Source organism: Capricornis sumatraensis, chromosome 11 (assembly GCF_032405125.1).
Source record: "Capricornis sumatraensis isolate serow.1 chromosome 11, serow.2, whole genome shotgun sequence".
In the NCBI taxonomy this organism is placed as follows: domain Eukaryota; kingdom Metazoa; phylum Chordata; class Mammalia; order Artiodactyla; family Bovidae; genus Capricornis; species Capricornis sumatraensis.
Genome location: NC_091079.1, coordinates 21889044 through 21914887, shown reverse-complemented (window position 1 = coordinate 21914887; position 25844 = coordinate 21889044). Strand labels below are relative to the sequence as shown.

The window sequence follows — 25844 nt, the reverse complement described above, 5'->3', positions numbered from 1 at the left end:
GGGGCTCACAGTCTATGGGGAATGGTGGGACAGCCTGACGAGGGGTGGGGGGCCTTGTTTGGTAGGCTCTTGAGGGCCGGGTCACGTGGAGGTCCCAAGGTGGGGGGTGTGGAGAGAGCTGTCTGGGTAGAAGCTCTGCCTGGGCCAAGTGGGGAGGGCTTGGGAGGGCACGTGGGGGGAAAGGCAGGGGGTAGGCTGGGCGAGGCTGGACCTCCTGCTGGAGAGCGGCCAGCTGGGGGAGGCCCTAGGGAGGACTCTAGCAAGGAGGCTCTTTCAGGCAAGGGAAGGGCCCACCCCGCCATTGCACAAGTGGAAAAACCAAGGCTGGGAGGGGAAAGACCCGCTGGAGCTCAGGTGGGTCTTCAGGGGCTTCCTCAGAGTCCGGGGATCTCTTCTGGACTCAACCTTCCAAGGGGTCTTGGAGGAAGGTTTTACTACCCATTTTACAGATGGGACAGCTGAGGCTCAGAGTGTTGAGACCCTTGCCTCAGTCATTCAGGGTGGGCCAAGCCCACCTGGAAGATGTGACTGAGCCAGGTCAGTTCTGCTGCCAACTCCAAGTGCCAGCCCTGACGGGGCTCAGGAGGCTAGAGACGGGGGTGGAGGGTGACTTCGAGTCCCCTGGGCAGAGGGAGACCAGCCAAGGGACCTCTTCCCCACCATCAGCCTCCCAGTGACCAGCTCTAAGCTGGAGACAGACTGAAGCCTGCGGGGGCGCCATGGTGAGCGACTGCACTCAACCGTGAGCCCCAAGGGCCATGGATGCCTTGGGAGTGCCCACTCAGCACCCAGGACATCGGCAGGCCGTGGTTTGGGCTCTGGTCACTGAGAAGCCACCTGGTGGGCACAAGTGGGAGTCCCTGTCCAGACTTCACAGTTTGTCTCTGAGGGACACACAGTCCAGGCCCATCTCCTGGCCTGCCAGTGTCTCCGGGGGGCCCATGGGATGGTGGGCAGGGAGCGCAGAGGTGTGACACTTCTTTGTTGAATCTAGGTCTTTCTTTCAAATGGAAAAATGTCATGCAGCCAAGCTCTGTGCAGACAGGGCAGGGTTGCACGGTGCAGTGGGCACGGGGGAGGGGGACGGGGGGGATGACAGCTGGAGGTCACCGCGGTCTGGCTGCCACCTTCTGAAGGAAGGAGGCCTGCCTGCTGGCGAAGTCTCGGACGCTGGCTTCGGGGCTCTTTTTGAGATCCTCAAAAGCTCCAGGAAAGGAGGGACAAATCAGAGGTACCCGCCACGCCCTGTCTGCCCATAGCCCTGGTGGAGTAGCACCCTCCTTCCCACATGGGGTGGGGGCAGTTGGGCACCCAGACCCTGCCTCCTCGGCCTTCCAGGCCTGGGTGCTCCCCTTCCCTACCCTGCCTGCTGTGTTTGGGGGCCCATGCTCCCTGCTGACACGGATGGGGGTGGATGGAGTAAGGATGTTTCCTTACTGCAGAACAGCAGCTTTGTGTCCACGTCACTGACCATCTGGGACACAGCCCGGGGGTGGTAGCAGATGGTATAACCTGCGCGACAGACGAGGAGCATGGCGGCCAGTGGGAGGGGGCTCCTGAACCTCTCCCCGCTTCCCTCTCTCCCTCTCCCCCTCCCTGGCATAGGGAAGGAGTTCTCCTGTGTGAGGGACTGCTGGAAAGACAGGGCCAGAGCACAGAAGGGCCTGGCCCAAAGAACTGAACACCCCGAGACGCCCTCACTCGCCCCTCTCCTCGCTTGCCAGCGGAACCCACGTTCCAGCCGCAGTGGAGCAACGGGCGAGGGTGAGGGTTGGGGTGCTCAGGCAGGGCAGGCCTGGGGGTTCCTGAGCCCGGCCCCCTCCCCGCTCACCTATGAAGAGTGCTGCCCAGGTCTTGATGTGGTGGTGGCGGCTGTGCAGGTAGCTGAGGGCCTGCGCCAAGTGGATGCCGAACTCCTCCCGGCTGCGGCTCATCTGGGGAGCACGTCTCTGTCACTCGCTGGGGCCAGAGTGGGGACCTGGCGGCCAGCCTCCCATCCCCTCCCCGCTGCGGGCCCTCACCAGGCAGCTCCAGAGGAAGTGGCGGGCGCTGAGGCCCTTCTCCCAGGCCAGCGTACAGAAGAGGGTGTGCTGCGGCCGCCAGTGGAGCAGCACGGAGCAGCGGTAGAAGGCAAACTTGGCCTGCTGCGGGACGGCAGGGAGGGCCGGGCGTGGGCGGCGGTTCCGAGGAAGCTGCCTGGGCTCCCGGGCTGCTTCCTGCTGCCTTCACGCTGCACTCTGAGCCCACCCGCCTCCCTGGCCAGCACCACGGCCCCCTGGACTGAAGGCAGTGTTCAGTCCCCATCCGCTTGGAAACTGGCCCCCAGTGGCTGGGAGCTGCAGGAAGGCTGAGCATGTCTTAATGGCCTGGTGTGGGGCACCGGCTGGCACACGTAGGGCTCAGCCCATATTTCAAGTTCAGTGAACCACCTGCGCCTGAGGACGTGCCCGGCGCTGGAGACGCAGCAGTAAGCAGGACAGACGGTGTCCTGACCACAGACGCACAGCCACACGTGGGCACGTGTGAGTGCACGTGTGTGCACACGGGGAGGAGCAGGAACCCAGTGGGGGCTGGCCCCGCGGCCCAGGGGGTGTCCCTGGCTCTCAGCAGCCCCCTGCCCACCGTGGGGCCCCAGCCCCTCCAGGCGAAGGCCTGGCGCGGGCACTGACCGTGACAACGGTGGGGCAGTGGTCCTTCAGGTGCAGGAGCAGGGGCACCATGGTCTGCTGCACCTGGGTTCGCAGGCCGCCCAGCTGCTGGCCTGCCACCGACGCCACCAGGTCCCCGAACAGTGCCATGGCCGCTGCCCGGACCTCTTCCCGCTCCTGCAAGGCAGAGTCTCGGAGCCCAGCCAGACCCACCTTGGGACCCTCGACTCCGGCGGGACGTGGGGCCTAGTACCCTCAGCAGGAAACCCTTCATCGGGGCTCCAGGAACAGACCTCAGCCTTCCCCCTCGGACAGGGCTCTAGGGCAGGGATGAGCTTCCCCCTCAGACGGCTCTGGGGCAGGACTTGGCCTCCCCCCTCAGACAGGGCTCTGGGGCAGGACTCGGCCTCCCCCCTCAGACAGGACTAGGGCCGGGATGCGCCTCCCGCCTCAGACAGGCTCTGGGGCAGGACTCAGCTTCCCGCCTCAGACAGGGCTATGGGGGCTGGGCTCCTCCTCCCCCACTCATACAGGGCTCTGGGGCAGGGATGCGCCTCGCCCCTCAGACAGGGCTCTGGGCAGGGCTGCGCCTCCTCCCTCAGACGGGGCTCTGGGGCAGGACTCGGCCTCCTCGCTCAGACGGGGCTCTGGGCGGGGCTGCGCCTCCTCCCTCAGACGGGGCTCTGGGGCAGGACTCGGCCTCCTCGCTCAGACGGGGCTCTGGGGCAGAGATGTGCCTCCCCCCTCACACACCTCTCGGGGCAGGGCTGTGCTTCCCAGCTCTGCCGGCTCCTGGGGAGGGTCACAGGCCATCCTCAGGGACCTACACTCATTCCTCTCATGCCTACAGTGGCATCCTGATAACCCAGATGCTGACTCGGGAGGGCGGGCTTATCCCTCTGACTTGCCCTGAAGGAGAATCTATAATCCACAGGGGCTGATGAGTCAGGAGGGTGAAGACACGTGGGGCTGAGATGAAAGTGTGGCATTCAGCTGAAGGTGCAGGGCGAGTGCCAACAGCAGCCCCTGGCCGGCCCACCTGTGCCACGCATGCCACACCCCCGGGGAGCTGCCCTGCCCCTCCACCTCCCTGCCCCAGTGGGACAGTGGCCTTCGAGGAAGGGAGCGGGGGGAGGCACTGGAGGGGCACAAGATGGGGTGCCCGCCCCTCCTGGGCGCACTCACGTCATCGAAGAAGGAGCGGGCATTGACGGCAATGCTGAGGCCCTGGGCCTCCGTGCTGTGTGCACCCAGGCGGTGCAGCACGTCCGACACAGTGCCCATGACGCTCACCAGCACCTGCCCGCTGCTCTGGAAGAAGCCCTTGAGGAAGGGCGGCAGCTGTCCGCGGAGCAGGCTTCCCTGTCCGGGGGGAGGGGGACGGTGGGCCGTGAGTTCCGGGGCTGGCTCCCTCTGAGGCCCCTTCCCAGACCCCCATGCATGCCTGGGCACCCATGCTGTACCCACCCCACTCCATCTCGCCCTGGCTCTGCCGTCCAGGGAGACGTGCTCCTAGCCCTGGTCTGTCCCCCGGGAGTTGTGGACAGACCGGACAGGCTTCCCCTCTCTGAGACCCTGGGGTCCTCCTGGGGTCAGGGGAGCGCTAACCCGTGTCAGTCAGCTGCCAGGTCCTTCCTGTCTGTCCCCTTTCTGGCCAGAGGGTCCCCCACCAAGTCCTGGAGACCAACTTTCCCTTCCTCTGCCCTACCCTGCCTTTGCCCCCATTCCTGGCTTCCCCAGGGGACAGAGGGGTCTTGGGGGCCAGACAAGACAAATTTGGTTGGGTGGGCACCGCTGAAGTCCCTGGCATCTCATGTCACAGGGAAGTGGGTACCCCAGTGGGGACCCCAGACCTTCTAAGTGGCAATGACCATTTCCCAGTTTTACATTACTTTAAAAAGGAAAAGCTAAGTTCCTTTTCCGCAAGCTCTGCTCCTCTCGGGTGCAGTGTGAACTGTCTGGATGAACTGTCAGGAAGTGACGTCAGCAAATGAACAGTTTCTATCGTCAAAGACCTTATCAGGGACTCCTTGTGCAAGCTAGGCTGGTTTTGCAACTTTCAAACAAGTTTTCGGCAGCTTCACTGGGTTCCTAAACTCTGTTTGGTTCTACAATATTAGATTTGTTTTCAGCCAGTGAGTCATTTAACAGCACAAACACTCTCTGAGCACCACCTGGGTGCTGGGACGCAGGTCTGACCATGGGCTGGACCAGCAGAGCAGATTTCTAACGGGAAGGACACAAAGGCCCTGTGCGCCCGGCCGCTCTATGGGTCGTCTATCACCGCTCCCTGCACCCACTTACCTTCTCTGGGTGGAAAAGAATGTTTCCTAGGCCCTGTAGGCTCAGCACGCGTATCTCGGGGCTGGGGTCCCTGAGGCTTCGCACCAGCACGGACAGGGCGGCCTCTTTGGGGAGCACCTCCAGCAGGGTGGGGCTGTAGAGGAACTAGGGGCCCCCAGGGCAGGCGGTCAGGCCTGGCAGCCTCTCGTAGGGGGCCTGCGTCTGTGGGAGCCGGGCTCTAGGACCAAGGCTGGGGCTCGGGGAGGGTGGCTGACCTGCCCCTCTCCGGGTATCTTGGTTAATGAGTGTTTAAACCCAACGCCAAGCTGCTTCAATCCTTCAGTGCATAGCTGGGGAAATGGGCCCAGAGCGGGAAAGGGCCTTGTCTGAGGTCACACAGCGAAGCTGGGAACAACATACTCAATACAGCCTGGCTCATGGGGCACCTGGAGACCCAGTCCCATGCAGGGAGAGCCAGATGTCACTACAGGGGTGGTGTGTGGAGTCGCACCAGGCTTTGTCCATTATGGAAATGACAAAGGCCCCCACCCTGTCTGGCCGTGGCCCAGCTCTCAGCCCCAGGGCCCGGTATACCCAGTGCCTGTCTGGTTCCAGCCATTGCCCTTTCAGCTTCACTGTTCCAGGGACCCCAAGACATCAGGGCTGGGGGAGTAGAAAGACGGTCCCCCAGGAATGCAGGTGGAGAGGGACCTAACCCAGGAGCCCCCGACCGTGGGCCCCGAGGAGCTGGCAGTGGGAAGGCGGGGTGTGAGGAATCTGTTGGTCAAGGGAGGTCCTGGTGGGTTCAGCTGGAGACAGGGTGCAGGCTGTCCCTGAGGGGCCCCCGCAGGCCCCTACCTCTGTGAAGATGATGGTGGCTGCCTTCCTCTCCCGCTCCTCCCGGCTCTGCAGGTTGGGCAGCAGCTGGAAGGTCAGCGCCTTGACCTGCCTGCAGTGGTTCCGCACCATGGCCCTGGGCACAGGGTGAAGGGCGGGCCGGGCTCATGGGCGCAGCCCATGTCCACCCTCCCGCCACCACCCAACCCAGGGGCCCGGCGGCCAGAAGTGTTGCTGAGCGGAGTGGGCACGCCTCTGTTTGACCTTCTGCTCCTTCTGCACCGCTGGCCACCCACTGGCTGCCAGGCGAGGGCCAAGCGTGGGATGGACAGGGGAGTGGACCTGGCCCTGGTCCCCTAGGAGCCTCCGGCCAAGGTGAGGGCTAGGCGTCGGGCAAGAGGTCTGCATTCTAGGCTCCTAGGGTGTGCCAGTGAGCCCGCGCCGTCTGTACCCTGGCGCCCAGTGTGCACGTGCGTGAGTCCTTGGGGATGTGCTCACGGCAGGTCCTGGGGCTCGCTGCAGTCTGTAGCCCAGCCTCCTGGGCAGGGATGACCCAGAATGGGCCCCTTCCCCTGGCCCCACCCTGCCCCTACCTGGCGAGGAGGCACACGCCCTGTGGGTAGGTGTGGATGGTGGCAAAGAGGTCCCAGGCGCCCTGCAGCTCCATGTGGGCGAAGTCCTGCCAGTGCCTGGTGGTGGACAGCAGGCTCTTCAGCGCCTCCAGCGACGTGCTGCTGGGGAGCAGAGGGGTCACTGGGCAGCCTCGGCCCCGGGGAGAGTGCCCCCCTGCCCTGGGTGGAAAGGTGTCTCCTGGCTTCCTCTCTGCTCCGGGCCTGGCACCACCAAGCCTCCGTGGGGCAGCTCGCTCCTGCTCTCCTTCAGCAGAAATGTTGGGGTGTAGGATGGGCAGGGGCTGTCCTGGGAGGGGGGTGGTTCCAGGGGGAAGCTCCAGATAGGTTAGGTGCGTGGTCAGTGGGAGATGCCTGCAGCTAGCTTTTCAGGGCTGAGGCTGAGAGGACAGGGCTGGAGAAAGAAGTAGAGATACCAGGGGACCAGTGGTTCCCCAAGTTGCAGGGTGGAGGGGGTCTGACTGAGCCTTGACAGGCTGTGCTATTTGAATGTGGGGCTGAGAATGCAGGGGGAGTGGATGGGGTGGGAGGGCAGCTCGGGGTATGGCATTATGGGAGCCCAGCGAGTGCCAGGACCCTGAAGATGCGGGAAACCGGGTTCTGCTGGCGGCGTGTTTGTGTGGGCTCAAGACAGTGTGTCAGACTGCAGCAGGGTGAGACCGCGTGCAGGTCAGGGCCTGTGCTGCCCGGGGGCCCTGTCTTGCGCACTCAGCTCGGCCAGGGCCCGCAGAAGCAGAGTCCAGCCAGGCTCCGGGCTCCACGCCTGCACGGTGCTGTCGAGCCACAGGCCCAGGGCTGCCCCAGGCCCCGCAGGGTCAAGGGCCCGGGAATAGCTCTGTGGTCTGTCTCCCTGCCCAGCCACCCCGTGCCTGGTGTATTCCCCTGGACCTGTGAGCGCCCCCCGGAGCGAGGCTGTCAGCTCTGACCAGGAGCCACTCTGATCAGATTTGCCAAACCCGACATGAAGGGATGAAATGCCACTCTGTGAGTCCCCGGTGGTGCCCACACAAATGTCAGCGGGCCTGTCCTCTCGCCCCAAGCCGTGCCAGCAAGAAGAGGCTGCGTTTTCCATGTCACTGGTCTCAGCCGGAGTGACAATGGCTTTGGGAGAAGGGGCTCTGGGTGCAGTGGCATTTTGTCTGCTGTGTGAGGACTCTTGGAATCTTCTGGTCCCAGGGCACCGTGGGGTCACTGTGTCCCCACAGCCGCACCAGGGCGTCCGGCTGGTGGGGCGTCCTTGGGGCTCCCTTGCTGATTCTCAGGGTGAATGACCTCCCTTGTGGGGCCCTAAAGACCACGACCCCCAGCCCCGGACCCCTGGCCTTGCACCAGGACCTGTGTCACCTGAAACCCACGCAGCCCCATGACCAGCAGACGGCAGAGCCCCTGGGGTCCAAGGCCAGCCGTGCAGGACCTCCCTCCCTGCCTCCTGCAGCCCCGGGGGGCGGGGGACAGAGGGCCCTGAAGATGAGGCGGGGGCTGGAGGGCAGGGTGCGGAGGTGGGGAGCCTGCGGGGTCCGCCCGGAGCTGGGGCTTCCTGTGCGTCAGCGCCCCGGGACGCGTCCCCAGGCCGATGAGGGACTGGGGCGGGGCCTTTCCTCTCCACCCGGAGCCCCCCCGCTGGACGCGAGCCTCTGGAGGCAGTGTGGGGTCTCCTCACGCTTCTATATCTCTCCAGTGCCGACCAGGTCCTGTCACTCCCTCGGTGTGGAGCCCCCGTGGCTCCCCCCACTTCAGGGTCCCCTCCTTCCTGTACCTTCCACTTTGGGGTCCCCCTGCCTGGAAGGCTGTCTGCCCTTCCTTCCCCACACGGTGACCTCTACCCGTCTTTCAGGTCTGTGCTCAGAGACGGACCTCAGGGACCCACAGGCAGGGGCGCCCCCGTGTCTTCCCCTGCGAGATTCTGCCTCTCCTCAGGGCCCTCTCCAGGCATCGTCACCAGGCCGTCACCGGACCCTGTCTGCATTTCCACGGAGCTGAGCTCCTGAGCGCATGGATGCCTCTCTGCTGACAGCACGGTCAGAGACACAGCACATGCCGTCTGTATTCATTATTAAGAGTGGGGCCTCCGGTACACTTAGCAAGTATCGACCGAATGATCCATGGTCTGTTAATCTTTTCCTCTTTTCGACCTCACAGTGGGAGGGCGGCCAAGGCTGAGGGCAGGGAAGATGGCAGGTCCGAGCAGGACTGTGGGGACTCCAGGCTGGGACGTAGCACCTCCCCATCCATCCCTCCCTGCTCAGAGATCCCGGCTCACTCCCTGTGACATCTCAACTCACCGTGAGTCTGAGGAATCAGGGAGCCCCTAGGGCCCGAGACCACAGCATCCCAACTAGACAAATCCAAGAGAAGACGGGTGGGCTGGGGTCTTGACTTCCAACCCTCAACTGAGGCCCAGAGTGTCGGCCGCTTGCCCAGGGTCGCCCTAGCATAGAGGCTGCCCAGTCCTCTGCTGCTCCTGACCCTCCCAACACCTAGCGAGGGACCAGCCCCTCCCACAGAAGAAGAAACCAAGGCTGTGAGACGAGTGAGCAGCTCGGAGTGCTCACAGCAGGGTTAGGAGGAGATCTTAGATCTCAGATCCAGGTGGCACACAGCATGTCATTATTCACTGCTGATTTGTTACTTGTCAACTGCTAAAACCTAGGACCAAGAATACAGTTTTAAATAAAAGAGCTTTAAATTAAACTTAACACTTTAAGTTGAAAAGAAGACTAATCAGGAAGAAAGAAACAAAAGGAAGCACCCTGTGCCACAGTGAGAGATTCCTCAACAGTAACTTTACATACTCTCCTTGCAAGGAGAGCAAACCAGTCAATTCTAAAGGCATTCAGTCCTGAATATTCATTGGAAGGACTGATGCTGAAGCTGAAGCTCCAATACTTTGGCCACCTGATGCGAAAACTGACTCATTGGAAAAGACCCTGATGCTGGGAAAGATTGACGGCAAGAGGAGAAGGGGATGACGAGGATGAGATGGTTGGATGGCATCACCGACTTGATGGACATGAGTTTGAGCAAGCTCTGGGAGTTGGCGATGGACGGGGAAGCCTGGCCTGCTGCACTCCACAGAGTCGCAAAGGGTTGGACACGTCTGAGCGACTGAACTGAACTGAACTTTATTTACGAGCTTCCTGGCAGCCAGGCAAAAAGGGAAATATGTTGGCTTATACCTCCAAGTGGTTGATGGGCATGTCTTTGGAATGAGGAGAAATGAGATGCTCCATTAGAGTTAAAGAGACTCAGCCCATAATGGATGAAACAAGAGGGATGAGAAGTCCTTCGTAGGGCAGGATGGACATTGACTTGAGAAGGAGCTGGCTGAGAACTGAACAAAGCAGGAAACGTCTCTACAAGAAAGGGGTTCTGTTCATCAGAGATGCACAGGAAGGGGAGGGTCCCACAGTCAGGGCTGGAATGGGTGCTTGTGCCCTGGAAGGAAGTGGAACCAAACCCTCGCTTGTTGGTCCCAGGGGCCAGCCTAGCTCAGCAGGATGCCAGGAATCTCAGAGGCCCAGGACTAGCCTGACTCTGCCTTGAGTCTTGCATGGCTGAAACAGGTATGGCTGCAACCCTTCCCCACCATACTCTCAGGGGCAACCACAGGACAGTGGGCCTCTCAACAGCTGCACCCAGATTCCTCCTCGGCACCCGGCTCCCTCGATCCTCTGCATCCTCCAGGCGTCAGACTTGGGACTGCAGTGCTCCGCCTACACTCTGAGGCCTCTCCCACCCTTTGAGGCCTGGGAGCAGCTGCAGACCTCTTCACCATCCTTGATGGCTGACCAGCATCGCTGCTGACTGGCCTGTCCCACTCTCGGGTCCCTGGGGATTGTACCAGTATTGCAGCTGTCCTCTTGGGAAGGGGGCCCAGGTCCCATCCTAGCTCCAGGGAGGGTGTGGACCCAGACCTGCTTAGTACGAGCCCCACCTGCCCCTGCGGCCAAGGCGATTGGTTCAGGGGTGAGTGTGTGAGCTAAGCTGGGCCCATCAAGGCCGAGGGACTGAGCCCAGGGTGCTGGTCTGTTCTGTGGTTGCTGGGCCCCCACCCTGCTCTTTGGAAGAATCGGCCCAGAGAGAAGCCAAGACCTGAGAGGTGGAGGGGGAGGGCTGATGGTGCGGGAGCATCTTGGTACAGCTGGGTCTGAGCAGAAGGCCCCTGGCCCCCCAGTGAGATGACAGACACCCTTGCTCTCTGGGGGAGAGCCCTGCGTGAGACAGACAGATGTCACTGCTCCCCAGAGCCTCCATCATACGGGGCACAGATGACAGCTGTAGATGGGAGAGCATGACAGTGGGGAGCAGGACCGCTGTTGTACAGAAGGCGGCTGGGAGCCACAGGAGGTGAGGCAGTCAGGAAGAACGTCCCAGGAAGAGGGCACAGCAAGTGCAAGGGCCCTGAGGCAGGAGCTTGGGGGCGAGGAATGGCAGGAAGACGCTGAGGCTGGAGCAGAGGGTGCGTGTAGAGGATGAGGGTGTGTGGCAGGAAATGAGGTTCTGGAGGCAATGGGGAGCCAGACGCAGGGCCACTGGACCGCTGGAAGGATTCGGCCCTTCTTGGAGTTAAAAGAAGGGGCAGAGGAAGGGAGGGTTCGGAGCACAGGTGAGGCCTGATCTGACTTGGGGTGGAGGGCAGCAAGGGGGGGCAGGGGAGAAACAGGTGGAGGCTGGCCCCATGGGGGCAGAGGAGAGAAGCTGATGGATGGAGGCGGTTCATCAGAGCTTTCTCCTAACCCTCCTGTTTCAGGGAGGAGAACGTTTTATTAGCTTATTAGGGAAGATTCATGCATTTTGCCTGGTTGATTTGAATAAAAAAGAACTTTATGCACATTCGAATTCAGAAGCAATATGAGAGAAGTGACTTTTTTTTTTTCAGTGATGTGCCTTGGGGAGAGCTGTTCAAACTGACAAATTGTGTGAAGCACATCGTAATACAAACAAATGAAGAGTTGGCCCCAGCGGTTTTTAAAGACTCGCTTAATGGATTTCTCAAGATGCGCCCTCGTGCAGGGGAAGGCCAGGCGGCCAGCCAGTGGCACCACCCAAGTGAGGGGTGGGGAGCAGACCCTCCCACATGAGTCCTGTCCACACTGGTCAAGGTGCGGGTGTGGGGAGGCTGACAACTGTCCGCGACATCAGAGCCAAAAGGTGTCAGGGTCGAGCACCCTGTGCAACAGCACCTGGGGGGCATCTGCCCGCAGGGCCCAGTGGCTGCTGGGCAGACACCTCTGCCATTGTACGAGTTCTAGGTCAGCAGTGCACAGACACTCTGTGTGGCTCGGGGAAGCCTCTGGCTCGCTCTGAGCCTGTTTCCTCATCCGTCAAAGGGGAAGACAACATTCATCTCTCAGAATCCCTGCAGGGACCACATTTGGGTAAGATATGGTGCACCGTGCGGGCCCCTGGAGTCCCTGTGGGCCAGCTGTCACCGGGCATCTTGGCTGCCAGGCACCTGCAGTCCAAGGAAGTGGGACACCCACCTGCCCTCCACGCTGACTGCTGAAGGCAGCTGTGTTTGGAATCACATCTGTTGGGGATCCAACTGTGTCCCCAGAAACCACCCAAGTCCTGACACTGGGTACCTGGGAAAACGACCTCATTTGGGTCTTTGCAGATGGCATCAAGTTACAATGAGGTCAGTAGGGTGGCCCTAGTTCACCAGGACTGACGTTCTCAAGAGAGAAATCGAGACACAGAAACACATGGTGAAGCCAGAGGCAGAAACTGGAGGGGGCCGTCCACAAGCCAGGAGCACCCAGGAGGTGGGAAGGAACCTCCCCTGCAGGTTTTGGAGGAGCATGGCCCTGCCAACCTTGGATCCGGAGCGCCAGCCTCTGGCACCGCGTGAGCATACCCGCCTGTGGCTCTAAGCTGCCCGGCTGTGGAGCTCTGTCCTTCAGCCCTGGGAAGCCCATGCACTGCCTCTCTGGGGCCCGGGACTTACCTCTGGGGGCCGAACAGGGCTGTCTCCTGGGCCTCCTTGCCGGGCTGGGGCTCCTCGGGCAGGTTCAGCTCCAGGAGGTAGTGCGTCTGGGATAGGAGGGCCAGGAGCAGCTCGGGAAAGGCCTCCTGCATGGCCTGCTTGAACTCGCGGGCAAACTGCAGCTCGTGAAGTGTGTTCATGGCCTGCAGGGGTGGCAGGGGATGCTGAGGGGCCAGCCTTCCCACAAAACCCACTGCTGACCTCGCCTCCCTGTGTCTGCCTGCTGTCTCCGGGACCACAGCCAAGTCCCTGCTTGAGACGTACCTCCCGGGGGCGCGGCCCGCTCTCTGAACCCTGCATGCTCCCTGCCCGCCCCCTCCCATTGCCGGCCCTGCAGGCGGGTCCTCCAGCCCACCATCCCCGTCTGCTCTGCCCTCTGTCCTCAGTCACTGCCTCCTGCCTGGCCCCTCCGCCCCGTGGGCTGTGCTCCCTGCAATGCCCCCAACACAGGGCCTGGCACATGCCCGTGAATAAATGCTGGGTGGGGGAGACACGAATGGGGAGCTACCAGACAGCAGCCCCAGGGCCTCCCACACCTGGAGAGGGGCCTTGGATCCAGAATGTTCTCAAGGTGGGGGGGATGACAAGAGGAGGGCAGGACCCAGGAAGGCCGCCCTGCTGACCCCAAGCTGAGTCTGGTTTCCAACAGGGAGGGTCCAGGTCTGGGGGTGTCGAGGGGCCGGGCTGATGGAGGGCTGACATGGAGACAGGGTGGGCTTTCCTGGGCACCGAGTGTGGCCATCACACCCCTCGGCTGGGGGCAGCAGCCTGCCTAGGAGGCTCTGTCCACTGTTCAGGGGGATAGGGGGTGCGAGTGGGTTCTCAGCCCTGGATCAAACAGGGCTGGGGCACAGCCGCAGCCCCATCAGAGTCCAGCCCAGGTGAAGCAGGTTAGGAAACGAGCCTGCTGCTCCGGGGACTGTGCAAGCAGGGTCTGGGCTTGTGGGGAAAGCTGGGGGGCGGGTGGGGTGTGGGTGTGGACTTCTACAGGAGGGTGGGAGCCGCTGGAGGCAGCCTGTAAGATTCTTCCAGAACCCTAGTATGGGGGCAGATTCACGAATCTCTCCATGCCCTTCCTCACTGCCTACACCTGGCTGGAGGGGTCCAGGGCCCTCGGTTGGGAAGTGGGGAGCTGGGCCTGGACCCAGGGTCAGCTCCCAGCTGGGGCCACCTCGGAGGCCCTCTTGTCCAGGCCAGGCTGGACAGGACAGGGCTTTCACAGCCTGAGTATGGGGCTCCCCCTCCCCGGGGCCTGGCACACGCGGTGGGTGCCTCACACCCATGTGTGACTGAACACACTCGAGAAGGCAGCTGGGAAGGCATCTGGGGTGGTGGGGGCAGAGACTCACGGCCAGGGAGCGCAGGTAGGCCTTCTTGGGCTGGGGGCTGCCGCTGCTGGTCCTCGTGGGCAGGGGCCGCTTCTGCAGCCAGCCCAGCAGCATGGCCAGCACCAGGTGGCTCACGGGTTGCTCGGCACCCAGGGCCCTCCACAACCGGAAGGCGTGGCTGCAGGCAAAGCGTGGTGTGAAGGCAGCGCTGAGACTCTGGCCTGCCCAGCCTGGGTCACAGCAGCAAGCAGCCACCGTGCCCAGGGCCTCAGGTGCCTGCAGCGGGGTGCCTGGGAGGAAGCCAGGCTGGTCCTGAGCTGAACCCTGGCAGGATGGGTGGGTGAGATGGGGGAGGGGCGTGAGGGCTGGGGCCTGGACAGCGGTGTGTGTGGCCCGGGGGCTGCAGCAGAGGTGGGGCTGGCTGCCCTGGCCCGTGGTCCTAGGTCTTCCCTCTTTCAGGCCCCTCTCATCCCAGTGGCGGACTCTGTCACCCTCCATGATGCCTAAGTATACTCAGGACAAGTCTAGCTGATACCCAAAGCTATTACCCTCTGACCTCCAGCATCTCTGCCTTCCCCCCTCTCCTGCCTCTGGGCCTCCTCACAGGGCCTGTTTCCGCTCAGCCTTTAGGGCTTGCCATACAGTGGCCATTTCCTTCTAGGCCTGGGTTTGCTGGGGACCACCAGCTCCCTGGGGCCTGACCTGGGCCAACTTAGTGGCCGTCACTGGCGTGTGTAGGGCTTTCCAGAGTCCTTGTACCCATTTTGCATGTGAGGAAACTGAGGACTAGAGATAAGGTGTGCCCTGATCAGGGCCCTGCCTCATAACTAGGAGCTGGTATTGGAGGTCAGGCATGTCTAGTCCCATGGTCCTTCCACCTGGTCTTGGGGTGTGGCCATCAGGGAAGGATTATAAGTGGAGATGAGGCCTGAGGTCAGCCCTTCAATCCCTGAGCTAAGAGGTCAGGGGACAGGAGGAAGGAGCCAGGAGGCTGAGCAGTAGCAGCTGGGGAGGTGTAGGGAGGGTCAGGCAAGTGTGGGCCTGGAAGCCACATTAAGGAAGTGTTCCCAGCCCAGAAATAAGCCCACGCAGACGTGCTCAACTAATTTACGACAAAGCAACCAAGGACATACAATGGGGAAAGGCAGTCTTTTCAACAAATTGTGTTGGGAAAACTGGGCAGCCTCATGCAAAATAATAAAATTGGACCTCTATCTTACCCCAAATACAAAAATTAACTCTAAATGATTAAAGACTTGAATGTGAGACCTGAAACTGTATAACGCCTAGAAGAAAACATAGGCGGGAAGCTCTTGACATCAGTCTTGGCAATCAGGTTTTGGATCTGACACCAAAAGCAGAGGGAACAAAAGCAAGAATCAACAAGCGAGACTGCGTCAAACTGAAACGCTTCTGCACAACAAAGGAAACCATCAACAAGATGAAAGGCGACACAGTAAATGGGAAAAATATTTGCAAATCATGCTTATGAAAATGGGTTTTAATATCCAAAACATATGAAACACACACACAACTCAATATCAAAAATAAGCAAAAGCTCCCCGCGCCGTCCAGTTAAAAAATGGGCAGAGGATTTGAACGGACCCTTTTCCAAAGAAGGCACACGGATGGCCAACAGGCCCATGAAAAGATGCTCTGCGCCTCTCATCATCAAGGAGATGGGACTCAAAACCACAATGAGCTGTCAGCTCACACCTGTTATCAAAACGACGGGGAATAATGAGTGCTGGCCCGGATGTGGAGAAGATAGAACCCTCATACTCTATTGGCGGAAATGTAAATTGGTGTAGCCATTATGGAAAATAGTATGAAGATTCATCAAAACACTAAAAATCGGACCACCACATGGCTTCACTTATGGGAATTTATATGAAGAATATGAAAACACTAATTTGAAAAGATATGTGAGCCCCCATGTTCATCAGTTCAGTTCAGTTCAGTCGCTCAGTCGTGTCCAACTCTTTGTGACCCCATAAATTGCAGCACGCCAGGCCTCCCTGTCCATCACCAACTCCCGGAGTTCACGCAAACTCACATCCCTTGAGTCGGTGATGCCATCCAGCCATCTCATCCTCTGTCGTCCCCTTTTCCTCCTGCCCCCAATCCCTCCCAGCATCAGAGTCTTTTCCAATGAGTCAACTCTTGGCATGAGGTGGCCAAAGTCCTGGAGTTTCAGCTTTAGCATCAGTCCTTCCAAAGAAATCCCAGGGCTGATCTCCTTCAGAATATTTATAATTGCCAAGATATGGAGAAGACATAGTTGCCCATCAGCAGGCACACACATGCTGTTGTTTAGTTGCCAAGTCATGTCCAACTCTTTCGCAACCCCTGGACTGTAGCCTGCCAAGCTCCTCGGCCACGGGATTTCCCAGGCAATAATACCGGAGAGGGTTGCTGTTTCCTTCTCCAGGGGATCTTCCCTGACCAGGGATTGAACCCATGTCTGCTGCATTGACAGGCAGACTCTTTTCCACTGAGCCTCCTGGGAAGCCCTATGTATACGTGTATGTGTATGTGTGTGCATAAAATGAAATATCATTCAGCCATAAGAGAGAAGGAACTCTTGCCATTTGAGATAACATGTCTCAGCCTTGAGGGTATTATGTTCAGTGAAATAAATCAGAGACAGGAAGACAAATACCACGTGATCTTGCTTATACATGGAATCTAAATGAAACCAAAATCCAACCCAAAGAAACAAAACCCAAGCTCCTCTCTACAGAGAACAGGTTGGGGGTTGCTAGAGGTGAGGAGTCGGAGGTAGGCGAAATAGGGAAATGAATTGCAGGGACGCAGCACAGTGAGGGCGACTGTAACTGTTAACACTGTGCTGCATCTCTCCAACTTTTGCCGCTTTACACGTTCTCGCCACAAGGACAAAGATCTGTAACTAGGAATGAGGATGACTGCTGACTAGACTTACTGTGGGGATCGTTTCACACTCCCGCCCCCAACACAAAAGAACTAAGAAAGAAAGAGTTCCTAGGGGGTGAGAGTGGTTGACATGAAGACATAGAAGAACCTGAAAGCCTATCAGAAAGTGACAGAAGCTAACCTAAAAAGGCTACACAGGATGATTCCAGCTCTATGACGTTCTGGGAAAGGCAAAACCATGGAGACACTCAAAAGATCAGAGGTTGCCAGGGGTTTAGAGGGAGGGAGGGATGAACAGACAGAGCACAGGGGATTTGGGGCCACAAAGCTATTCTGTTTGACACTATAATAGTCAATACCCGTCATTGCACATTTGTCCCATAAATGTACATCCCCAAGAGCGGACTGTAATGTAAACTATAGACTTGTTAACGCTAATATATCAATATTGGTTTATCAAGTGTAATAAGCCTACCACACTGAGGCAAGATGTTACCAAGAAAAGAGCTTGGCAGGAGAGGGAAATAGATGGGAACTTTGCAACTTCTGCTCAATTTTTCTGTAAATCTAAAACAGCTCCAAAAAAAGTCTATTAAAAAAAAAGTGGAAAGAGACAATACAGTCCTAAAGATTATTAGATTTAGGTTAGATAGAGAATCTAGACCTAAAAATCTACATTAGTATCAGGCCAGTGGAAAAAGTCTTCAAAGACTATATGCATCATGATGCTGTTTATATAAATTATAGAAACTGCAAATAAAATGTTTTAGGAATATGTTTGGATGCAAACACACTATATAAAATGAAAGAAAAAGAATGGAGACCCTTGGGTCGGTGAGCAGGGGATGGAGCCAGTGAGGGTGGGCAGCCTGGCCCTTAGGTGCAGCTCATAACCAGGGCCCTGGCTTTTGTCTGGATGATGGCCTCCCAGGTGAGCATTTGATTACCAAGAAGAATCCCTGTTCTAAGTAAAGAACTAAATTAAAGAAAGCTGGCTACGCTGAGAGCCAGGGTGAGTGAGCGTGACAAAGCAAGGGTTACTCCCAATCCAGCTCTGAGGGCCAATCCAAGAAAACTAGCTGCCCAAGGGTGAATGAGGAAAAAGAAAACGAGGAGGCTTGGTGATGATTCTGAAGTGTACGGAGAAAGGCAAAGGGCCACGAATGGCCAGGACAGCCTCGCAGGAGGAGGAGGAGGAGCAGGAGCAGGAGGAGGGGAAGGCTTTCTGGATCAGGGAGGTGAATCGTTCTAAAGCTGTAGGAATGAGAACCTTGGGTGCTTGCCTGGCCCAGGCAGCAGTGCCAGGCAGAGAGCCTGAGGGCAGGGCCCTGCACACGGCCCTCAGCTGGGCAGTCGGCGGGCTGAATGAGAAAGGCAAAGTCCAGGGCCTTTTTTTTGCCTGGCCATGTGACATGTGGGATGTTAGTTCCTTGAAGAGGGATTGAGGGCCCCCTGAACTGGGAGAGCAGTCTTAACCACTGGATCACCAGGGAAGTTCCCACACTCTAGGACTTTTATAAGGTAATGCTGAGAATAAATGAGCGACCTGGGAACTCCTCTTCATGAAAGGACCGAGTGAGGGAGAGACAGGAAAGCTGCAAAGGGGAGAAGACATGTAATATAATAATCAAGAGAGACCCTGTATCCAGATTACATAAAGAATCCCTAGAAATTGATAAGAAAAAGAGGGACAACTCAACAGAAAAATCTGGAGGATACTTGAACAGGCACCCCAAAGAAGATGCCCCAATGGCCAAAAATTGCATGAAAAGATGTACAACCTCATTACTTAATCAGCAGAATGAAAATTAACATGGAAATATGATTAATACCAGGGACGGGGGAGCCTAGTGGGCTGCTGTCTCTGGGGTCGCACAGAGTCGGACACGACTGAAGCGACTTAGCAGCAGCAGCAGCAGCATGATTAATACCACCCAATTTTAGACTGACTAAAATTTTGATGGTTGGCTAAAAGATTGATGTTAAGTGTCAGTGAAGACGTGGAGTAACAGGAACTACATATATAAAAATACTGTGGGTGTGAGAGGTGGTTTAAGCATGTTGGGAGTATTTTGCATCATGTTAGGTGAGTGACATGCCTGCACAAGGAAATTGAGTGTGGGTGTGTCTCAGGACACATGTATGTGCAGCTTCACAGCAGTGTTAAGCACAGACCCAAACTCAAATGTCTGTCCACACTAACAAGGGTAACTGGTGTTTACCGAGATGGGACAAGACACGGCAACTCAAAGTGAATGAACTCCAACTATGTGTAACATAACGGGATGAATCTTAAACACAAAATGTTGAGGGGGGAAAAAGCCAGACAACAAAAGACTACTGGAGGGGCACGAATCACACGATTCTGTTGATACTTTTAGGACACACCACCGTTATTTCATGTGCTCTTAAGAAAGGGAAGCTATCCAAGATGGGAGTCTAATAGGGACCCCATCATAAAGGCTGGACCCCATGGGCTGTGTGTACAAGGTAAACGGGATAAAACGAGAGAAGATAAAAAGCCTGTCCTGCAGGAAGAAACAGCGAGACGATCCAGTGCGTGCTCAGCCTGTGAAGGGAAGAAGGAGGGTGCGCCTGAGAATCTGAGACACAAAACCTACACAGGGCTCTGAATTCACACCACCAGTGTGGGCCCCCCAAAAACCCTCCAGCAAGGACTTTAAAATTTGCACTCCTTCCGGCTGAGAGTGCCCCCAGGTGACTGAGAACCCCTCCACCCCCGTCAGCCCAGGTGAAGGTGCCATCAGTGTAAAATGTGCTCACACTGCATAGATGCTGATGTATGAAAAATGTGCTCCTTAGCGCTGAGGAAACAAGATATAAATTCCAGTATGGGTAAAACTGACCTATAGACCTGAGCAGCTGAGAACGACGGTGGCTGCCGGGGTCCCCTCACCTCTCAAAATGTCCTCGAGAAACCACGCAGCAAGAGGGAAAGCAAAGCTACACCACACCACGGAGTGCCTTGAGGGACGCTGCGAGCGGGAGAGGGCTATGCAGCCCCGCCTGCAGCGCCTCTCACTCACCCCTGCTCCTCCACAAAGCTCTGCGGCAGACAAAGGCAGGGGGAGAGAAACCCCAGAGAGGAGAGGAGACGGGAGCTGCTAACAGGGCTCGGAGCTGATCTGAATTACCTTCAGGAAGACGAGGTCCATCTTAAGCCTGAGACTACGAAACAACAAGAAGAAAGAGAACAAGGAAACCATAGCATGGATCCCAGGCAAGGGACCGAAAAGGATGCTCGTCTGAAGGGCAGCCTCTGAGACACACAGCTTCGGGGAGGAAAGAAAGGGCCGAAAAGACAGACGTACCCTTTGAAATCGGTTAGTGAAAGGTAGAGGTGTGAAATAGGAAAAATTCAAGGACCTGCACGAGAGAAAAGAGCACCCTCGAAAGTGGAAGACACACAACCCTCCCACCTCCCACCAAAACTAAAACTCTGCTAAGTTATCTGGTCTTTGTTATGCTGACAGAAGAGGGTGCCATTGAACTTGAAATCCTACAAAACACTCCAATAGTGTTGTATATAAACAGGAGAAAAATTAACAGATTCACAGAGTCATTGCAACCCTTCCCTGGAAAACAGAAAACACAGATCCAATAAGAAAATTCCTCCACTGATAAACAGTCATGATGCAGAAAAAAAGTGTAAGACGACACCTCTCCTGCAGGTCAATATACTCAAGCAAGCATTTAAAGACATGGAAAACCACCTTGAATTATAAATTCAAAAAGGACCAAGAACACCCTCTAATAAGGAAGGAAAAAAAGAGTTGACTGAACTCAGAAGTGAAAAAAAAATTATAAAGTGCTCGAGAGAGATACGACTCAAGTGAAAATTTAGAAAGGAACATTGAGGAAGAGTAGAAAGATCACCAAGACAATAAAGATGAGTTTAAGAGAAGCACTAAGGGCCACAGAGAAAGAAGTGGAAATGGAAGACATGCAAATGGAAGACGTGAATCTCTGGAGCCTCTGAAAAAGGAGAAAAACAATGGCATGGAACCAATATTTAAAATTGTAACCAAGGGAGAAGTGGGCAAGGGAGACCAAGAGGTACAAACTTTCAGCTACAAAATAAGTCATGGGGATGGAATGTACAGGGTGGGGAATACAGTCAGTGATCAGGTAATACCTTTGTATGCTGACAGCATTATGAAATGTATAGAAACACAGGATCACCATGTTGGGCATCAGGTACTAGTGCAGTGTTGTAGGTCAGTTATACTTCAAGGAGAAGGCGATGGCACCCCACTCCAGCACTCCTGCCTGGAAAATCCCATGGATGGAGGAGCCTGGTGGGCTGCAGTCCATGAGGTCGCTGAGGGTTGGACACCACTGAGCGACTTCACTTTCACTTTTCACTGTCATGCATTGGAGAAGGAAATGGCAACCCACTCCAGTGTTCTTGCCTGGAGAATCCCAGGGGCGGGGGAGCCTGGTGGGCTGCCGTCTATGGGGTCACACAGGGTCGGACACGACTGAAGCGACTTAGCAGTAGCAGTATCCTTCAAAACAAACAAACTCATAGAAAGAGACCAGATTTGTGGTTACCAGAGGCGAGGGGTGGGGATGAGGGAATTAGATGAAGGTGGCCAAAAGGACTTCCAGTTATAAGATAAAGAAGACTAGGGGTGCCACGTACAACGTGATTAATTAACACTGCTGCATGTTATATGCGGAAGTTACGAAGAAAGGAGATCTAAGAGTTCTCATCACAAGGGAAAACAATTTTTCTTTTTATTTTGTATCTATATGAGATGATGAATGTTCACTAAATTATTGTGGTAATCATTTCATGATATAAGTAAGTCAAATCATTATCCTGTACACCTTAAACTTAACCAGTGCTGTATGTCCAATTATGTCTCAATAAACCGGAAGAGAAAAATTACAACCTAGAGAACTTTCTAGAAATGTTAGAGACTTAAATCTACATGCCCCAAAGACTTATCAGGTACCTGGGAAAATGGACATAGAAAGGTCTAATCTAGACATTTCTTAGTATCATTGTTGAATTTCAAAGATAAAACAATTTTCAAAGTCTCCAGGCCAAAAGACAACTTACAAAGACAACCAAACAAAACCAAACCAAACAACTGTCATGAGGCTTTTCAAAAACAAAGCAAGGCAACAACTGAGCAGCACTAAAAAAAATCACTTAGAGACTTCCCGGGTGGCCCAGTGGTGAAGACTCCATGCTCCCAAAGCAGGGGGCTTGGGTTCAATCCTTGCAGGACCTAGGATCCCGCATTCTGCATGGTGTGGCCAAAAAAAAAAAAAAAAAACCAAACAACAACAACAAAAAAACAAACCACACACCAAAAAACAAAAGTTAGTAAAAGAAAGTGTGAACCAAGGATTTTATATTCAGCAAAGCCACCTTTCAAGTAAACAACCTTCAACATAAAAGAAGCCAGGGCATTCTGAACCCACAAGCCTTCTTGAGGAAACTGTCAGAGCATTAACTTAGTCAAGATAAGGGATGACCTAGAATCTTTGGCAAAGGGACTTGGGGTGAGTGTGTGTACTCACTAAAAACCGTGGGAGGAGTACAGTGCAAATGTTGACAAAGAACTGTGCACATGAAAACACAGCTGGATAGGGATGAATAATCTCACTGGTTGTTCCATGGGGGCATGGGTGGGAGTTTAAGGGTATCAGCAAAAAAGGGTAAACCAGATGTTAAAAAGTTAAGAAAACAAGGGAGGAAGGACACTAAAATAGGTTAGGAGTACAAAGGTAACAGCTGGAACAAAAATACAACTCTTCCTAAATAAAGAAAAGAGCCAAAGATCAAAGAATACCCATGCCATAGAAAAATATGTACCAAATAAAACACATGCAATTACAAAATGTTATGACAGAACTGAGGTTTGACACATCAGTCGCATCGACAAGTGCGAATGGACTTAACTCATCTATTAAAATAAAAAGATTTCCAATTTGATCACAGGTCAAGACTGAACTATGCGCTGTATATAGGAAGACACCTAAAACGAATGGGTTCTGAAAGGTTGAATGAAAGCACGGACAAATGAATACTGGGCAAATGGGGGAAAATGGGAAAGTGGGGGACGTGATTCTGATAGCAAAATGGAATTCAAGCCCTTCAAGCATCGCATGTGACGAGGCAGGGCACTTTTTAAGGCTGAAAGGCACAACCCATAAAGGAGACACAACACTTAAGAATATGTATACACCAAATAGCATGACAACCTTATGCAGTATTAACAAAAACCACAGGCGAGGGAAGGAGACACAGACCGAGACATATTAATAACAGGACACTTTAACACACCACTCTCAGTACAAGGCAGATCGAACAGACACAAGTAAGGAGGCAGAAGACAGCTAAACAACAGATCTACAAAGTGAAGCTTCATAGCAAGTCCTACACCTGACAGTAGGAAAAAAAGCAAACACCCTTTCAAGCGCCCATAGAATAGTCACAAAAATTGTTTAAAAGATCAGTAAATTACATAAACCAGAAATATTTGATGGCATTCTCTGATCACAGTGCAATAACACTAGACATTGCTAATAAAAGCAAAAAATCCCTTCCATATGAAGATTAGAAATCTTCCTGGAAACAGGGTCCTGGGTGTCGGGAGCTTGTGACAGTTCTCTTCTGGCAGCTTCCGATTTTTCAGGGGTATGGACGCGAGGTCGGTGGCCACGTGTGAGGCGGGGGCAGAGGTGCTGGGGGCCGAGGAGAGGGGAGGGGTGGGGAAGTGTGGCTTCTGGGCCGCCCCGAGGGCTTCGTGGAGACGTGTGGCTGGGAATTCAGGGGGTGGCGGCACGCTCCTTCCCGCACGTGGCTGCACAGGTGCGGGCACGAAGTAGGCGGAGCCAGTTGAGTTTTGCAAGCTGAGTGTGACAAAGGGGCCAAGGGGCTTGGGGCGTGTTCAGGGGGTTACTTTGACACCGGAAGGTAGGTTCTATGCTGGCAAGGAGGGAGGTGAGGACAGGGGAGGGGGCGTGAGGAGGTGAGCAAGGCAGTGAACGTGGAGTCCCGGAGGGCAGAGGCTCACTGGTCGGGGGTGGGTGCCAGCCGGAGTGAGGCAGGAGGGGGTCAGGGCAGGGGACAGATGCTTGAAACCGAAGGTGGTTGAGGCATCAGGGTAAGCCAAAGATGTTGGTGTCCCCAAGATCAAGGCAGTGGGAGCGAGTGAGAGGGTGTTGGCGACCAGGAGCTACAACCTCAAGGTTCCAGGAGTGACCCAGGGCAGGTGCGTGGTGGCTGGGTAAGCAGGTGGTATAGACTGAAGACCTGGGATTCAGAACTGGGATTTTAGAGCTAAAGTACTGTTTCCAGACTCAGGGGCCTGGGGACTGTGGTGCCACTGGGGGGCGGGGGCAGGGTGAGGGTCCCTGGAGGAGCAGGAAGGGGGGAGAGGGTTTGGTGTTGACAGGGGTCTTGCCGGGAGCACCCAGGATCCTGGGCCCCTCTCTGCCAGGTGATGGGTGGTGGTGGCTGGGCGGGGTGTTTTATGGGGTCACCGAGAGAAGGGACAGTGCGTGGTGCCTCCCCAGGGGTGGCCCCAGGAGGGGCACAGTAAATGAACAGAGAAGTGCTCCCTTGGGACTCCCAGCCCTATTCATGGGCAAGCAGGAGGGCAGGCAGGGTGCAGAGATCCTGCCCTCTGCCTGGGGGAGGATGGGCAGTGGGCACTGGGGCGGGGAGGGAAGGAGGGCTGGGCACCTGTCCAGCGGAATGGAGAAGTCCAGGAAGGTGGCCACCAGCTCGGAGGTGTGGCTCCGGGCCAGCAGGGTGATGGCCTGCAGGGCATTCTCCTTGGCTTGGGGGATGCGGATGGAGCAGAGCTGCAGGTGGATGGCCCGGCCCAGGCTGGCAACCTGTGCGGGGAGGGAGAGTATGGGGAGAGGGCTGGTCTGGGCAGGGGGCCAGGCCCCGCCCCCGGGCAGCCTGAACAGGGAGGCAGGAGCTGCCCCGATGGGCGTGGAGCCCCTTCGGGTAGAGTGCTCTCCTGAGGGGGACGCACAGCCCTGCCCTGGGGGCTGTAAGAGGGAGGTCTGACAGCGGAGGCTCTTCTCTGCCCTGGACACGAGTCAGAAGGGGACCCCCGGGCTGACGGGGGAGAGCACCATCTGCACAGCATTTGGGGTCGTCCAAGTCTGTCCAAACATTGCCCAGTCGCTGAAGGCTCAGACACACCCAGGGGCTAGAGCGTCTGGCCCCGGTCTTGGGGCTGGGGGGACACGGGGTGTCTGCCTTCTGTTCAGACGACGTCGTGTCCTGCCATCACTTTGGCACCTGCTGCTCTGATGTCTGGCAGGCCCCTCCCCTTGCACTTTTGGGTCTCATTACTCATTCATTCATGCCTGGCTCCAAGAGCACCCCCCCGCCCCGAGGCATCAGTCATCCTCTACCTGGGAGTCCCCCCAGGGCCCTGCGTTGCTTCTCCTCCTCAGTCTGTAGTCAGATCCAGAGCTCCTGGAGGGTCTGGGCTGGGCTTTCCTCTCCCACCCCACTCCCATCCTGTCCCCGCTCCATCAGCCCATGTCTGCCCCAGACCCTGCAAACACCCCCCAGGGCCCTGGGACACCTGTGTGGGCCATTCCGTCCTGCATTTACTCACCCATCAGAGGGTGGGGTCTGGGTCTCCCCCTCAGGCCCAAGCTTGGGGACGCCACCTGGGACCCGCGGCTCTAGCCCCTGGGTGCCGATGCTGGGCCTGCCCCCCTGCCCCCTGCCCCCTGCCCCATCCTGGTGGGCCCTCCACGGGGGCCCCACTGCCCTCACAGTCTCCAGCTTGGCCCCGTGCTCCTGGATGGCAGTGAGCAGCATGTCGGCGGCCGCCTGCACCCGGAAGGGGCTGGTGGAGCCCAGGCCATCGACGGCCGTCCAGATAAGGTCGGTCAGCTCTGCCATCGTGAGATGCTTCATGACCTCCTGTAGCGGTGGGAGGGAGGCGCCGTCACCATGGTCCCTGGCGCTGGGCGCCCACCTGATTGGCTGCACTTGTACCCCGTCTCAATGCTCCAGGCTCCCCAAGTCTCTAAGCACTGCAGGTGCCTGAGCCCCACCCCTCTGGGGCCCCAGCAAGGGCACCCGTCTGGCAGTGTGCTCTCCTGCACGTCTCTCTGAGCCAGCCACAGCCCAGGGGCAGGAAGAGAGGGTGTGATGACCAGCAGAGGGGCGGGGGCACGGCGCCCTTCCTCTCTCAGACCTCAGGGCTGTTCTGGGACACGC

The 25844-nt window shown here is 56.7% G+C and overlaps 1 protein-coding gene across 1 annotated transcript; it reads right to left on the bottom strand.

The window, feature by feature from the left end:
• Positions 1–1106: 1106 nt before the first annotated feature.
• Positions 1107–25523, bottom strand: LOC138088282 (maestro heat-like repeat family member 5). The gene is made up of 15 exons (XM_068983406.1): positions 25395–25523; positions 24333–24487; positions 19762–19795; positions 19654–19673; positions 13733–13889; positions 12345–12526; positions 6362–6502; positions 5790–5904; positions 4953–5096; positions 3834–4010; positions 2670–2825; positions 2022–2144; positions 1832–1934; positions 1438–1512; positions 1107–1204 (listed from the first exon to the last, which is right to left on the bottom strand). Exons 1-15 carry the CDS (start codon positions 25521–25523, stop codon positions 1107–1109), a joined length of 1809 nt encoding a protein of 602 aa, XP_068839507.1.
• Between the last annotated feature and the right edge of the window lie 321 nt (positions 25524–25844).

Excerpts from the sequence above, each read along its gene's own strand:
- LOC138088282 (XM_068983406.1), bottom strand. The coding sequence starts at position 25,523 with ATGGCAGAGCTGACCGACCTTATCTGGACGGCCGTCGATGGCCTGGGC. Across the intron at positions 19,674-19,761 it reads TGGACCTCGTCTTCCTGAAG|AGCTTTGTGGAGGAGCAGGG; the intron begins GTAATTCAGATC and ends TGTCTGCCGCAG. Across the intron at positions 1,513-1,831 it reads CTGGGCAGCACTCTTCATAG|GTTATACCATCTGCTACCAC; the intron begins GTGAGCGGGGAG and ends TCTGTCGCGCAG.